At 45.4% G+C, this 16,051-nt stretch overlaps 1 protein-coding gene across 4 annotated transcripts in view; it reads left to right on the plus strand.

The window, feature by feature from the left end:
• The window catches only part of SBNO1 (strawberry notch homolog 1), a 31,258-nt gene extending 23,092 nt beyond the window's left edge, over positions 1–8,166 (plus strand). For all 4 annotated transcript variants that reach the window (XM_053993497.1, XM_053993501.1, XM_053993498.1 and 1 more), the window contains 9 exons: positions 126–225; positions 728–802; positions 1,039–1,185; positions 1,262–1,356; positions 1,493–1,585; positions 1,977–2,114; positions 2,625–2,701; positions 3,425–3,618; positions 4,486–8,166. In XM_053993497.1, the coding sequence (XP_053849472.1) occupies positions 126–225; positions 728–802; positions 1,039–1,185; positions 1,262–1,356; positions 1,493–1,585; positions 1,977–2,114; positions 2,625–2,701; positions 3,425–3,618; positions 4,486–4,628 (1,062 nt within the window). In that variant the 3' untranslated portion in view covers positions 4,629–8,166. The remainder of the gene's footprint in view (positions 1–125; positions 226–727; positions 803–1,038; positions 1,186–1,261; positions 1,357–1,492; positions 1,586–1,976; positions 2,115–2,624; positions 2,702–3,424; positions 3,619–4,485) is intronic.
• Positions 8,167–16,051: the final 7,885 nt, after the last annotated feature.

Here is a 16,051-nt window from a genome sequence, read left to right on the forward strand (position 1 = left end):
TCCCTTCACTGTCGCACAGAAAAGCTTTTCATTGTGAATTATAAATCCATGTGAAGCCATATGTGCCTGGGGCTGAGGCACAAACACTGGATGGCATTGACAGAGCAACTTTTTTTCTTACACAGTATGGCAGAAATGCTCTGGAGATTGTTATGAAATCCATTGTGAACTTGGATTCCCCAATGGTCTCACCTCCTCCTGATTTTCCTGGAGACTTCTTCAAAGGTAAGATAATTCAGTAGCTGTGATAGCTACCTTTTGATCCTTCTCCAGTACAAAGAAAATCAAAATACTATTAGAGCTGTAAAACATTGTTACAACTTAAAATAATCAGCTGAGACAGAGTAAATGCCCAGTGAGAGTCTGTGCACATTGCTTGAATGTTGAAGTTCACACATGAAACCAGATCTGTGAACTCTGTGTGAGGAATGTTCTGTATCTGCTTGGCCAGTGTGTTATAAAGATTTTTATCCTCATTTTCCCATTACCTGTTGGAACTGTTCTCATGCATGGTGCCATTGGTGCTTTCCCCTGCCTGGGCTTCCTGCGGGGACAGAAGGCAAAGCTGTGTCTTGCTTATTGATGTATTAGGCAGAAACTGCAAGTAATGAGAAGCGAGGGGTGTCAGAGGCTTTGGAATCGGATCCTATGGCTAAACAAGTGTTACTTCACTGGGTTATTTTTAGATGGCAAAGCAGCTATGATTTAACTTCTTTCTCTTTCCTAGATGTTCGTCAGGGATTGATTGGTGTAGGCTTGATAAATGTAGAAGACAGATCTGGAATCCTGACGCTTGACAAAGGTACTTGGGTGTTCAGAGTGTCTGTAGAATGTCCCTGGGAACATCTTATGTCATGACAGTGGATTCCCAGCAGCAGAACTGAACTTGTAGCTATCTAAAAAGTGACCTTTTTTGAAGAACTTCTGCATTTCTGAAAGAATGTATTTAAATAGTGTTTGTAAGAGTCTTTGAATACTGATTGAGGGCTTGTGGTTATCAGACTTCCTTAATACTTGTATTTCTTACTCTTTTTTAAGATTACAACAACATAGGGAAATTTCTGAATCGAATTCTTGGTATGGAAGTCCATCAGCAGAATGCTTTGTTCCAGTACTTCTCTGACACATTAAATGCAGTTATTCAAAATGCTAAAAAGAATGGAAGATATGACATGGGCATCTTAGGTGAGTAGATCATTTCACAGTGCTCTTGAACTTCAGTGAGAACAGAGCAACAGAATAAAACTGCTTTCCTTTTCAGATCTGGGCTCTGGGGATGAGAAAGTGAGGAAGGCAGATGTTAAGAAGTTTCTAACTCCTGGATATTCTACCTCTGGACATGTTGAGCTGTACACAGTAAGTTAATCCTCTGTCATCTCTGTAGGAACTAATGACATTTGTCAGTAAGTTTTTACAATGTGTTCAGTCCCCTCGTGTGTAACTGTTCTAAAATCTGTTCCCACTCAAATACCCCTGCACTGCTCTCTTGTAGATCAGTGTGGAGAGAGGAATGTCTTGGGATGAAGCAACAAAGATGTGGGCAGAACAGACAGGTCCAGATGATGGATTTTATTTATCACTACAGGTAAGATTCTTCTGTCTCTTGGATTATGTTCAGACGTTTTGGGGGCTAAACTGAAAAACTTGTTCAGTTTTGCAAAATACATTGAGTCTTACATTAAAAATCAAGGTTTTTTTAACACTGAGTATGAAATTCTTCCTTTTATCTCTTCAGGATATATTCTGATAGGAATAGGAGCCCAAATTAATAGCTCTTATTTAAACCTCCATCAGGAAATTGTGGTTTCACTGTGAGGTTAATGTGGATTACTGTGTTCTTGAGGTGTATTACTGTCCTTGGTTGTACTATTACACAATCCTATTACTCTGTAAAGAACACAGTATGGAAACACTTAAGCAGATACTTCCATCATGTATTAATTCATCAAGTTTTTGGTTTGTCTTTTGTTTTCCAGATAAGAAATAACAAGAAAACAGCAATTCTAGTAAAAGAAGTGAATCCTAAAAAGAGGCTTTTTTTGATATACAGACCAAATACTGGGAAACAACTCAAACTAGAAACATGTGCAGACCTGAAAAAGAAATATAAGAAGGTAACCATTAAAGTTATGGTTTTTAACTTAGAAAAGTTTGAAAATAATTATAAGGGCTTTATTTTTTTTTATATTTATGTATAATTTTGACAAGTCAAAAAGTAGGCTTCTTTCTCCAGAGCAGACTTATTTGGGTCTTTTTAAACAGGTCTACATGACTTTGGCATTCCTATATCCATTTCTGAATTTCTTTCTGAATATAAATTATCTGTGGTGTGGTAATAAAAAATGAGGTTCCTTCTGGTCTAGCAAGTGTTGAATTTGCAAGAACTTAAGGAAACTCTCATCAGGTGGATTATTGAAAAAGCTCTGAGGTTCTGCTGTGTTTAAGCATTTTGCTCGTCCTTTGGGATGGATAATTTGAAATTACTATAATGTAGGATGCTGTACCTCTCTACAGGATCCTGATGTTGGTGTTCCCTCCTTTCTCATGATAATGACCAAATTAGTTTTATTCTGTGTAAGTTTTGATGTGTTTTACGTCATTCCCACTTTGGATGACTCTTCCAGGTACCTTCTGAGGATGCTCTGCCACACTGGCTGGAGCAGTACAACTCCTCTGCAGACACCTGCACCCACGCCTACTGGTCAGTGTTTGTGCTTTAACTTCTGCTGTTTCACTTTGGACTGCTCTATCACTGCTTCTGTTCTTCTGTCCCTCCTGTAAAGTCTTGTGTTTCCTGTGTAAGGGAAATTCCCCCATGACCAGTCAAGTGACCCAACTTGTGAGTGACAACACTGAGCTTTGCACTTGCCCTAAAGTCCCAATACATGAGATGAATGTTGATGTATAAATTACACTCAGAGTGACTCAGGAGTAGCTTGTGCTTGAAGTGTCTTCCATCTGTTCTGTTTTTGTAGTCTGATAGTTCAAATGTTATTGGGGGGGAAATGTTTAGAGATGAGATGGATGTCACAAACAGCTGTTCCTCTGCTGCCTCCTGTGTGTCTGAACTCAGCTGATGGCTGAATTCCTGAGGAACTGCATAACTGGTAGAAGTTTCAGATTAATACTGGAGCTTCTGAAGTACCCTGATCAGATACCAGTGTCCTGTAACATACTCCAGCTCTCAGGTGACCTCAGTGATGGTATCTTTGACTCAGAGCTCTGTGTATTTTGTAGATGGGGGCTTAACTAGGCCAACATTTCCAAAGCTTTATCATTAAGGGAAGGACACTCTGTGCACAGGTATTGTGTGTGCAGCCCTTGCTCGACTCTGAGTGCACATTAAATAACGAGTCTCATTTTTAATGAAATTAGATACTTCAGTTTGCAGAATGGCTTTGAAAGCTTTCCTCTCTGCCTGCAGGAGAGGCAATTGCAAGAAGGCAGGCCTGGGGCTGGTCTGTGAGGTGGGGCTGCGCTGCAGAACCTACTACGTGCTGTGTGGCTCCGTGCTGAGCGTGTGGACAAAGGTGGAAGGAGTCCTGGCCTCCGTCAGTGGCACAAACGTCAAAATGCAAATCGTTCGCCTGAGGACAGAGGACGGGCAGAGGATCGTAGGTGGGTGCATGGGCTGCTCCTCTGCTGCACCTTGGAGCAGGGAGGGCTCTAACTGCTGAGTGGCTCTGTGTTGGCAGCCACGTGGCTGAGTTTGGATAGAGGTGTTTAAAAGAGAACAGGCTTGTCTGCTGTGGAGGGGCATAAGTGCAGCAATACAATATATTGAGGAGGTTAATGAAGGTAGGTTTATTTTTCAGCCAGGTTTTGGAACACTTAATCTCAGTTCTTTGGATTTACTGCAGCAAAAACATCATGCACAGCATGCTTCAGCTGAGGTTCTCTGACATCATAAAGGCTCTACTTTTTCCCCCACTTTTGGCAATGAATAATAGGCCTTTGAAATAATTTTCATGGTTTTAGAGCTACTGAAAGTGTGTGGAATGACTTGAAGATGATTGTTTCTTCACTAAACCTCATAGTGAAGTCTTCAAAACAGGGACCTCAGAAACCAAACTCTCCAAATGTTTTCTTAAATGTGGACTTCCTATGGATGTGCCAATATCATGGCAGCTCCTCTAGTACCAGTTTTCTAGGATGTTGGAAGTAGGTTTTTCAGTGTTTAAACTTCCATGGTGATGTAATGTCTAGGAGACTAGAAAAGCAAAAATAGCTGACTTCTCATGACAGCAGGTAACATGAGAATAAATTTTGTTGTCAGGCAAAATGAGAACTTCTTTCCTTTGCTTCACAACCTAAAGGATGTGAGGGACTGAGGAGCAGGACTTGTGGCTGTGCTGATTAGACCTGACATCAGAACAGTCATTATTGAATGTTGCATAAATTAAAGGGTGGAATCACCAGCCTGAGGTCTTAATGAACACAACTGATGGTGTTTTTATGAAACCATTGATGTGCTGCTGTTCTCAGGTTTGATCATTCCTGCAAATTGTGTGTCGCCCCTCGTGAACCTCCTGTCGACGTCCGACCAGTCGCAGCAGCTCGCAGTGCAGCAGCAGCAGATCTGGCAGCAGCACCACCCCCAGAGCATCACCAACCTCAACAACGCATAAGAGGACAAGCTACAGGTGTTGACTTTGGTGTTTGAGGAAAAGGCTGTAAAAGCATATCACTTGCATAAAAATCAGGGACAGATTCCAAAGAAATATAACTTTTTCAGTTCAGTTGTGTCTCAAATACTTTGGGAATAAAGAGATCTAAAAAGGTTGGTAGAACTGAAAGCCAGCAGCTGTTTATGGTGGTGCATCTGTCTTTCCTTATGCTCTCTGTAGTGCTTCCTGTTTGCTTTTACTTTTGGCCTTTTAAGCTACAAACCACAATTTGTTTGAAAATGCTTGAAAATCCCCAAGCAGGCTTTATTTTTATCTTGTCATACAGTGCTCAGGGTTTAACGCAGTGCATCGATGCCATTGCTGTGGGAGATCTCGAATGCATGTATTGAGTATATATATAGAAAATATATATTGGGTTTTTCTCTTCAATTTGAGTTTATAAAAGCATGAAACCTAGAGGTTGCACATCATGCATTCAGGTTCCTTCCCAGTTTCTGTTTGACAGTGCATGTCTTTGGAAACGGGCATGGACAGCATAAACACACGAGACAGGAATTCAGAGAGAAACACAATCTTAGTTGTACAGCATTGGTTATTGCATTTTTATAGTGTTTATACCCAGGTGTTGCATTTTTTTCTGGTTCTCTCCTGGGAGTTATATATTTGAGTCTACAACATGTTCTTTTTTGTGATAAACATCTTAAATTAAAATTAGTTCATTTTTAATGTATTAATGGTATTCCTAATGTGTACTGCAAAGATGGCTGGATGCCTGTTTTCCTTAAATTGAAGCATTTCCTTAATCTGAGGTGGTTATGGAAACTTAAGTGCAAATTCACTTCCATCTTGCATACAATCTTATATTTTTTACTTCATTAACATAATTTAATTTGTCACTTTTAAGATGAAACCTTACTTGAGCTGTAAATTAGAGAATGGGAAACACTTGAGGGTTCCGCTGTATGTGCTGTTTCTGTTATGTTTAATATGTTGTAAGACATTGTAGAGTTTATCTGGAGCTGTTTAAAAGAAATTGTAATGTACAAATGTGAATAGTCACTTATCTATAATATGGGTAAGTTTTGTTTTGCCTATAATAGTAGATGTTTATAAGAAAGTGAAGGACAATGTTTGTCATTTCTTGCTTGCACAGGTTGCACTATTGAAAAATTGAGATTGTATAAACCTGTCCAAAAAACTACAAGATAATGATCTTGTAGATGTCAAATAAAAGTTATTGTACTAACAAGAAGTGGAGTCTTGTTTAGGCAATCACCATATTCCAAAAAAACTAACAAGTCTGTACAATTGGAATTCGACAGGACTTGGCATGTTCCAGGCTGCTCTAACCAGGCTTCTGTCTTGCAGCCCAAATCTCGGCTGAACTCGCTAATGAGGCAAGAACTAAACTCTGTCTAAACCTCCGTGTGTATTTTAAGGAAGGCTCAGTTCCAGAGCAGGATGGCTGCAGGTGTGGCAACTCTGAAGCACTTGGTGAGCCACTCAAGGGTCAGAAAGAGTGGGGCTGAAGAAGGGGGTTCCCTTATGGAATTATTGCTCCTGAGGCTCAGTTAATGCTCCCTGTGCCAGTAGCTCAGTGTGGTCACAGAGCAAAGGACGTTTGCCCAATTCCCTCAGCCCCAGCCTGAAGTGGTCAGGAGGGATGAATCCCCTGCTCATGCTTGGGATAACTGGAAATGCAGATCTGGAATAAATCCTGCTGCACCTCTGTAAATACCTGGGATGCAGGTGCTCGGTGTTGGGGGACCTTCAGTCTGCTGGGAGCGAGGGAGGGGAGCTGAGCACTGTCACAGCACTGGGAGCTGATGATGCCCTGCCAAACTCTAGAGCACAGCGTGTGGGGGAGGCTGTTCCTGTGTTCTGTACCCACCAGGGGATGTATTTGGCACCCATTCCAGGAGCAGGGCTGGGATTTTGAGGAGTGTGTTGACAGATTACTACTGCAGCAGACAGCGAACCAAACTGCCAGGCTGTGTGTGGCTCTTGCTTAATTGTTACTTGCTGTAGAAACTTCTGCCATCTGAGATGATGACATAACATTTTAGGTCTTGATCCTCAGTAAAATAGTTCTGGAAGTGGTAGATTCACAATTAGTGATTTTTTTTTTTAATATAATTATTTAAATACACTCAGTTCCTAAGTGCTCTTCTCAGCCTGGTGTGCTCACTTTGATTGTTGGGATGAGCAAATCTGATATTCCCTGTATTGATGAGCAAACAGTGCTATTTTGCTTCAACCTTTTAAACTTCCCATGGACTTGTGTTCCCTGGAGGGGAAAAAAGCTGACAGTACTTCCAAGATCCATAAGAACTGTTCCTGTTCCAGAAACCCATTCTTCTACTTGCTCTTCTTTGCCTGCTCCCTGCTCCTTGCAGCATCACTGCCTTGGCTTTGCCAACCACTTACTAACACAGCTGCAACCACGGCTCTGGACTGTTGTAACATCTTGAAAATTAACATTAAAAAAAGAAAAAAAAAGAAAAGAAAACTGCATTCAAGCCACAGCAGTATTTTCTCTCTTGAAAATTCCTACTTGGTGCTTGGGGTGTGGATTTTGGCATTTGTTCCCTGCATGAGCTGCTGATAAAGCTTGGGGAGAAAGGGAATATAAATTACCCTGGATGGGGTAAGAACAGTGAGTGGTGTCCCTTTGCAGCACTGCCTGTGAGACTGACATCCTCCTGAGGAGGAAAAAAAGACCAATTATTAAATCATAAATTACCAGGCCAGGCAAGGGTGGTCTCTGTATTTTCCTGCTTGTGGGATATTGATCTGCTGTGTGCAAAATGAAATACAAAATGCTTTGTACATCTGAAATGGATATAAAACCTATGAAGGACAGAGGGCTCTGGTAAAAGGGACAATGCCACGTGCAAAATGGCAGCATCTTCTGTACTGTGTGGATTTTGGAATTGTGCTGCAGAAGGGGAAGGTACATATTTGAGTTGATTTGGGAACTGAAAACCCAAATTTTTGGTCCTTTTTTTTCTAACTGTCCCTTGACAGCAACTAAGTTGTGACTTGTTAACTAGTTTCACAATTAAGATATGTCTGGCATGATAAATGCAATTGTAACCCCCTCAAAACCTCCTTGCACTGCAAGTATTCCACTTTTTCCAGTGGCTGTGTGGTTCATTGGGAGCACGCTCCTCTTGTAAGGACTTAAAAGTTCCCCAAAGATGCAAGTTCTCTGTTCCATGTGTAGTATTTTCTTTGTAAATGGAGAAATCTCTGCAACCTGTAAACGCTTGTTCAAGTGAATTATCAAGGGGTTTTGTATTTTTCTTCTGTGTTTGGAATAACTTCACTCGGCTCCCAGCGCAGTCTGTACATAAATAGAGCCTGTTTGTATATAGAGGTGTTAAAGGCTACTGAACTATTGAATGTAAATAACTCTCGTTTTCCTCTGTGGTTTTTTCCTTCTTGACCTTCCCAAGATGTATTCCTATTTTCTCAGCCTGCCACATGGGCAGCTTGTGTGTACTTTGAAATATATATAGAGCATATATAAACCTTCCAGGGTGTGTGTGTGCATTGTAGATGTTGTGTTGTCATCTCTTTTTTTTTTTTTTTCAAAACTTTGTTGTCTGTCTCCCATGATCCTTTTGATGCTCTGTGGGTTTATTCTACATTTTCAGTGTAAAATGCAAAAATGCATTATTCCCTTAAGAGAAATGGACCCAATGTCTTTCAGTGATGCACGTTCACTTTGTAGTGCCTGCATCACAGAAAAAAATATTTGAGTTTTCATGCAGATTGTTTCCTTCAGTCTTTTCAGTATTTCAGAACTTGAATTTTAATCTTAGAAAAGTTTATATTTTCTTCCACCTATTGGTATCCCCAGGTGTGCATTCAGTGAACTCCAAAAATCAGAGTTCTAGAATTAAGTTCTAACATATCAAAGTCTATTACTGCCTTTCTATGAAATGTTAACTGTCTTTAAAGTGCTCTAGAATGGCAGTGATTGAGAGCAGAAAAGATGTGTCTATTGTAGCATTTTCCTGGGAGAATTTTGAGCTTCCTGTCATGTCTAAATGTGCAAAATGAACATAACAAAACTTTCTTACCTTGGGAAAAAAACAGTGCAGGTTTTTAACTGCCAGGTAAAAATAATATATTTCTATCGAAGTTGGAGATGAATAAGAAATCCCATTAATTGTTTGTCTCTTACTTATCTCTTGAGCTTCCAGCAGCTGTCCCGTGGGTTTGGCCCTTCCCCAGCTGCAGGGAAGGACTGTGGCCGTGCAGTTGTTCCCTGAATTCAGTGGTTTGCCAAGTCTGAGCCAGGGCGAGAAGTGTGCAGCTGCAAATAGCAACAAAACACTTCTGGTAGTTCCTGTGGTCCCCGTGAGCTTTAAACGGGGAACGCTGAGGACTGAAGGGGGGTGGTGATGCCCGTGCCGGCAGCTGCAGCCTCTGGTTCCGCGGCGGGGCTGGAGAGGGACGGCGCTGGCAGGAGGAACAAAGTAACGCAAGCACAGCCGAGCCGAGCCCGGCGAGAGCTGGGGAACCTCGGGGCTGCCGCTTCCCGGGGAGCAGCGTCGGCCCCAGGTGCTGCTTCGGTTGTGGAATGAGTTTGAAAAGCAGCAACTCCCTTCTTGAGGAGAAAAACAGGGAAGAAAAGGCTGTGAGGTGCTGTTTCTCTGCCCCACTTACAACAGCTGCAGGCAGGTTGCCCCTAAAAGCTTCTGCTGAATAGAGCGAGATGTGAAAACCTGCAGAGAACTTCCTGGATCTGATGTGCTTCGCTGTTTCTTTATTGGCCCAAAATAATTTTTGAGTGAAAGGGATTTGAGGCACCTCTAAGATTCAAGAATAGGAACTGGACAGGGTTAAGCTGAGGCCAAAACTCGTGGAAGAAATGCCTGCTGTGTCCTGAACCAATATCCAGGATTCTGTGAACCTGGCACCCTGTGTGTGAAGGATGCTGAGATGTCTGGGTGGAAGCTCAAAGTAAAGCATTTGGTGCACTTAAAACAGGCAGCTGGACCAAAATACAGGAGTATGTTCAGATTTAAGTGATGTCCTGCAGTGTCAATACCTGAACCAGCGTGGGTTACACTTTATTTTGTAAGACCTGACTTTGGTTGGTGTCTCTGAACTTAGCTGTGCTTAGGGCATCACTTCAGTGACAGGGGCCTCTGTGGAGGAGTAGTTTTCCTACACTTAATTTGCACTGGAAAGGATAAAGAGACATTTCTGCTGCCATTTCTGATGCCAGATATATATTTATGTCTCTTCTTTCTGTCTTGGAGAAGATAACCAGGAAAATGCCAGCTTCCTTGCAGTCACAGAATTGCATTTTTATTTGCCAAGTAATTTGATTTATTTTTCAGTCATTGACATATTGAGTTTTGTTGGAGGTAGGTGTTCACTGCCTCGGCACCCCAGCCCTGCAGTAACTCACTGCACAAAGGATACACTGATTTTTTTGAGTAGGGCTTTGCTATTAGTGCTTGTTCAGTCTCCACCTTTAATGGTCCAAGGTGACAGAACCCCAAAGCCACGTAGGATTTCAGCTGAGCTGTGTGAGGTGTTTTTATTGCCTGCCCTAATGGGAACCTTTGCCAAGCTGAAAGCCTCCATCCTGCAGCCTGGGCTTGTGCTGTGTCCCAAATGTCCCCAGAGCAGCAGGACTTGGAGTGCCTGGCAGTAAAACATCAGCAGCATTTAGAAAGATTTATACCCCCAAAGATGACATGATGGACTCTGTACTCAGTTCTTTCTTTTTTGGTGAAAAAAAAAAAAAAGTTAAATAAACTGATTGCTACTTCGGGATTTTTTTTCTTTTAATTTTCTGTTCTGGAGCTTGCCCACAGAGATGCGGGAACGCCTTTCAGCAACACATCTACATCCATTAAACACACTCATTGTCACACCATTTTAGGACCCCTCAGACTAGCAGAAGTCATGTTCTAGTGATCCAAGCAGCTTTTCTTTCAATCCACTCGAATCCTGGCACTTAACCTGGTTAATGTCACTGGTAAATCAAACTGGTTTTATTGGTAGTTAAGAGCAGACTCACAATGTTCTCAAAGTGCTAATTGTGTTAGGCTTAAAAAAGAGAGGAGGGTTTATAAAAACTATATCAAGATTGGAAAATATCAATTTCATATTTTATGCATATTTTATGCAAAGTATGAAAATAGTTTTCCTTTATCTAAAGAGTTAGTCTGGGGTAAACAGACTAATCTTAGTTTTGTACATCATTTAACATTGACTTTTATTCTCATTTTCCCCAAATATGGAAAAATGATGATGCCAAGATCTCAGCAATAAATGAAGATGCCCAAACCTCAGAATTTAATTATTCATTTTCACAAAGCAGTAGACTTTGTTCTGTACATAAGGGAGAAATTTCTTAAGAGAGGTTTTGGTTGGCTCCTTTCCAGCATGTAAATAATACACCTTAAAAATGCCAGCGAGGCAGCTCGGGAGCTGACAGTCTCTTCCTTTGGAAGTCCAGATCTGGCTTGTGTGTTCCTTCCACGTTTATAAAGTGGGAGAACCGACTTTGCCTGCTAAATGCACAGTGAATTGCAGGGCATGAAGCAGAGCTCTGTACTGGCTTAGCCAGAGTGAGTTAAATCATAAACCAGAGTGCAAGTGATTGAATCCCTCCTGGGTAAGGTCTCCCCTGAAGTTACCTGGAGGGAATACAAACGTGGAGCAATGGAACGATTGTGACGATCTGAGCCTGCACAATTCCCAGCGTCGCCTCTCCGTGTGGGAATCCTGGGCTTTGGGACAGGGCAGAGCTGCTCCGTGCAGGCAGCCCTTGGGATCGGGACCTTCCTGGTGACAGCTCCTGCCTGCTTTAGTGAGGGCCCCCCAGTTCTGCTGCCCCCAGCTCAGGCTGCTGAGCCACACGCATCCCCCCGGCCCTTTGCTGCTCCCCGGGGTGGGCTGGAGCACAGCCCTGGTTTCCTCCCCTCCCTCTGTCAAGAGAAAAGCCCACGAGCTCCTGGAGAGGATGCCAGGGCTTGGCCTGGCCTCCTGCAGCCCCTCTGGGGCCTCGGGCTCTGCCTTGGGCCCGTGGCTCCGCCGCGGTGTTTGATCGCTGGCAGGGCTCGGCCTCGCACTGCACTGTTTAAATTCCCGACCGAGCCATCGCCCGTCACCGGCGTCTGCCAGGGCTGTAAATCCTTCACATCCGGGATTGTCGCTCCCTTTCTGTGCGCACAGAGCACGGGGGACAGCGAGGCGGCTGCCAGGCTGCAGCATCTGCTGGGGCAGCTGCCTCGGCTCCGTGGGGAGCACCCTCAGCGTGTGCCCTCCAAAAGGTCTGGGGAGGACCCCATGGCCTCCCCTTTTTGCTTTTGTAGAGGGAAGAAGGGCTTTTCAGGCAGTGTGCCAGGGCAGGAGGCTGCTGTGGCTCTTCAGGTAGATGTTCAGGCAGAGTTTGATCGTTTGGCTCGCTAAAAATACTTTGTGTTTAGCATCATCCTGTCCCACTGCCTCCGCCGGGAGAGGGGATTTGCACTGCACGACTCTGCACCCACATTCTCACAGGGCTGGGCACACAGGCTTCACACCACTGGTCCTCACACACAGACACCAGTTTGGCAAGAGATTTCAGGGCTCTCCCTTCTGCTCTGAGCAGCGTCCTGGGGCAGGAGCTCAGCACACGTGTTAGACTCATCCTGGCAAAAGCTGTGTCTGGGCCGTGGGCTGGTGAGGGAAGGAAGTGCTGTGCCCGGCAGTGCCAGCCGAGGGCTGTGTGGCACCGCGGGGCCGCCCGTGCCACACGCGGCACTCAGACTGGGCTGTCCTGTCACCGTGATTCACCTCCTGCTTTTCCTCCTTCCCCCTTCACCCTGCTCTTGTCTCCCCCGCCAACTCTGAGTTGTTGTGAAGCTCCACATTCCTTTCCTCACAGTCATTTCCATTTTCCAACCCTGGGCTTTGCTTTCACTCTCTCCTCCACTTCCTCTGCTCAAATGACCAGTAACAAAACAATTAGGGATGCTCCCATCAGGCTGCACAGTTGGTGCTACAAGGAGGCTCTGAGGGACAGAGGTGTTTGTGCTTTTGATTGTCTGTTTCAGGCATATGACACTGGTCAGGTGATGCTTGCTTTGCACTCAGGAGGTTTTCTGTGGGGCTTAACCCCATTGCGTCCCTTCAAACTGTGATTTGACCCTGCAGCTCTCACAGGTGCCACGTGGATGATTATTTCACCTGGACAGGGTGTGTGACACCAGCCTGCCTCCAGGAATCACTCCAGGCGAGCCAACACTCAGCTTTGCTGCTGTGGATTCCGGCGCTGCCAGACGCAGAGCAGGTTCAGGAGCTTTCCCAGACAGGGCTGGGATGAAAGCAAGTCTCGGAGCCTCCTCTGCCCCAGCCAAAGGGTGGGGTATTCCCTGCCCCGGGCCCACAGCAGCGCGGGGAGGGAGACAGAGGCAGGGCCGAGCCGCAGCCCGGCAGTGCCAGCTCACTCCTTGGCACAGCCTTCAAGGGCTCAGGAGTGGGAGGGAAGCGGGAGTCCAGCCCACAGGGCAAGAAGGGAGAGTCCTTCCAGGCAAACTGAAGGAATCGAGCAGGGTGGAGCACTCGTTTGTCTGGAAAGATGATGCAGAGAAGCTCTGTAATGTGGGGATAAAGTGATATTCCATCCCTGCAAGCAACAGCAAGGAAGGAGGAGCCCCTTGGCCCAAGCCCCACCATCAGCCCGGTTGCCTGTGCCCTGTGCCCAGCAGGGCAGGGAGAGCTCTCTCCTCTCCTCTCCTCTCCTCTCCTCTCCTCTCCTCTCCTCTCCTCTCCTCTCCTCTCCTCTCCTCTCCTCTCCTCTCCTCTCCTCTCCTCTCCTCTCCTCTCCTCTCCTCTCCTCTCCTCTCCTCTCCTCTCCTCTCCTCTCCTCTCCTCTCCTCTCCTCTCCTCTCCTCTCCTCTCCTCTCCTCTCCTCTCCTCTCCTCTCCTCTCCTCTCCTCTCCTCTCCTCTCCTCTCGCTGAGGGGGCTCTGTAGTTTTATTTGCCAGTACTTACCAAGCAAAACGAAGCAGTTTCATTTCTACTCTAATACTTCTTTGCTGGTTTTCATTGGAATCTGGGCTGGTTTTGATATTGGTGCCTGGTGCTTGTTTGCCTGGCAAACTGCAAAGAGGAAAACTTTCATTAGAGAGATTCCAGGCCTGTGCTTTTGTGGCTGCGGGCTTGGAAACTTCTCATTCCTCCTCCGTGGTCCTCCAGGGAGACCTCCAGCCAGAGCAGGAGAGAGCAGGCTCTCTACTCCCGCTGTCTCAGAGGTAAACCCAGAGCACCATCAAGGCCTCTTTATCTTAAACATTTCCAGCCCCTTCCGACAGCTTTACAGGTGCTATTTGCCTTTTCTCCTGCTGGTACCCGACACCTCGGAGGCAGAGCGTCCCCCTCGGAGATGGAACGGGCCTGGAATCGGCTCCGCAGCCCATAGGGGCAGCACCCGTGCGGCGATGCGGAGCAGCTGTCTGCCTGGCAGGGCTGCTCCGCTTGGCAGCCAGACAAAGGACTCAGGAGTAGGAGGAAAACAAGGCTGGGAGGGAAAGTCGCTCCAGATAATACGGCATCTGGCCCTGGGAGGAACCATCTCGAAGTGGGGAGCAGGGCTAGACTGGGAAGAAGTTTGCCAGGGAGGATTTAAGGGGGAAAGCCTGTCCGGAATAGGAATCCACCTGAAATTGGGTTTCCACCTGAAATGGTTGCAAGGATTTCCTGGGGCCTGGCTCTGGCTGCTGCTGCAGCACTCCAGCGTTGGACACTGCACCACAGCCCGCCTTGCAGACAGTCTCAGAGGGCTCTTTCCCCCGGAGGGGAGCAATGCAGAGCTTCCAGGGGGATTTTGAGGTGTAAGAAGGCAACAGGGTGGAGCTGGGGAACGTGTATTTTTATTCAGGATTAGGTTGGTTTTGTGCATTTTGGTGAGGATGGGGCCGCAGGCAGCAAATATCAGCCAGAAAAGGCAGATCACAGAGGAGGGACACCAAGGGCTGTCAGCTTTCTCTTGGGAACAAAAAAAGCACGAGGGAAACTTCGTAGCATCAGCAGGAAGCAGTTGTGGGGAACAGAGACAGGAATGGAAGGAGCTGTAGCAAAGTGATAAGAAAGGAACAACATTGATGCCAAAAAAAGCATAAAATGCACAATTTTCCCTCTGTGCCAAGGTCCCAGACTGCCCCAGGGGCGCGCTGGGTGTCCTGGGGAAGGAAGGGTTCTGCACCAGGAGCTGCTGGCTCATTACAACCCCAGTGAGAAAGGTACTCAGCTCTGCAAAGCATCTTTGAAAATGCTGTTTGTTAAAGCTGACACTCACTTGCCTCTATCACTCTGCTTTCCACAGAGGTTCAACCTTGCTTTCACTCAAGACTTAAAAAGCTTAATTTTCAGTCTAGGCTTACCAGAGGCTTTTCATTTTGGTTGATCATGTTAGCTGTAGCACCAGATCAGTTTGGAGACTCAAAGATTAAATTGGTGCTCAACAACTTGAAGGTGCATCTGTGGTTATCTTATGTACGAAGCTGGATCACCAGAAATGTGGGGATAAGCATTTGATTATAAACTCCCTCTAGGAAAAGGAACAAACTTCCCACTTCTTTCCCCTTGCTGCTACATGGGGCTCTGTGGTGGGTAAAGGACAGTTAGAATATCCCCAAGTCACTCAATTCGTTAAGCCTGACAACAATTAATTACATTAAAATTAATGCGCAAATGTAATGTTTTACACAGGTCAAAGACATGCCAGGCAAAAAGAGGGTCTTACTGTGCCACCTTTAATTATTCTCATTGTTGATTTAACCCAAGGTGATAAGGAACAAGCCTCGTTTGTGCTCCTCATTTGCAGGTCGCCATGAGTGTTACAGCATAGCTCTGTGATGACTATTTCGTTTTGTTTCCAGATAAAAGGGGACAAACAAGTTTGTTCCACAGCATGGCCCAAGGCCCCTGGCTCTGTGGCAGAGCTGCCAGCACCTTCCAGCATCCCACTTTGCATGTGTATTCCTTACACCCTCGCCGAGGGCCATGGCACCGACCCACAGAGCTTTGGAAAGGCAAAACCTCCTTCAAATCAGTCACAGCTCTGGCTAAGCAGGGGCTGGAGGCAAACTCTGTGGAAACATTGGCTGCTCAGTATTCCCAGTGGTTTGGGAGGAGCAGAGGTGAGGAAGTCAAAGCAGGAGAGGGAACAGAGAAAATACCAAGAGAAGAAAGGGGAGGGGGACAGAGTGAATGTTGCAGATATTACACAACTCAGAAGAGGCAGCTGTACCTGGAAAATACATCATCAGTGCTTCTTGTAGTGACTGAAGAGACACACAGTCCTGTCCATCCTCCCTTGCTGGAAAACAGCAGTTCACACTTTATTTTTAAGTTACATCGTAGCGTGCAGAAAGCTTGCAAATGTCACCTGTGTGACAAAATGGCTC

Source organism: Vidua macroura, chromosome 18, assembly GCF_024509145.1.
Source record: "Vidua macroura isolate BioBank_ID:100142 chromosome 18, ASM2450914v1, whole genome shotgun sequence".
Classification (NCBI taxonomy): Eukaryota; Metazoa; Chordata; class Aves; order Passeriformes; family Viduidae; genus Vidua; species Vidua macroura.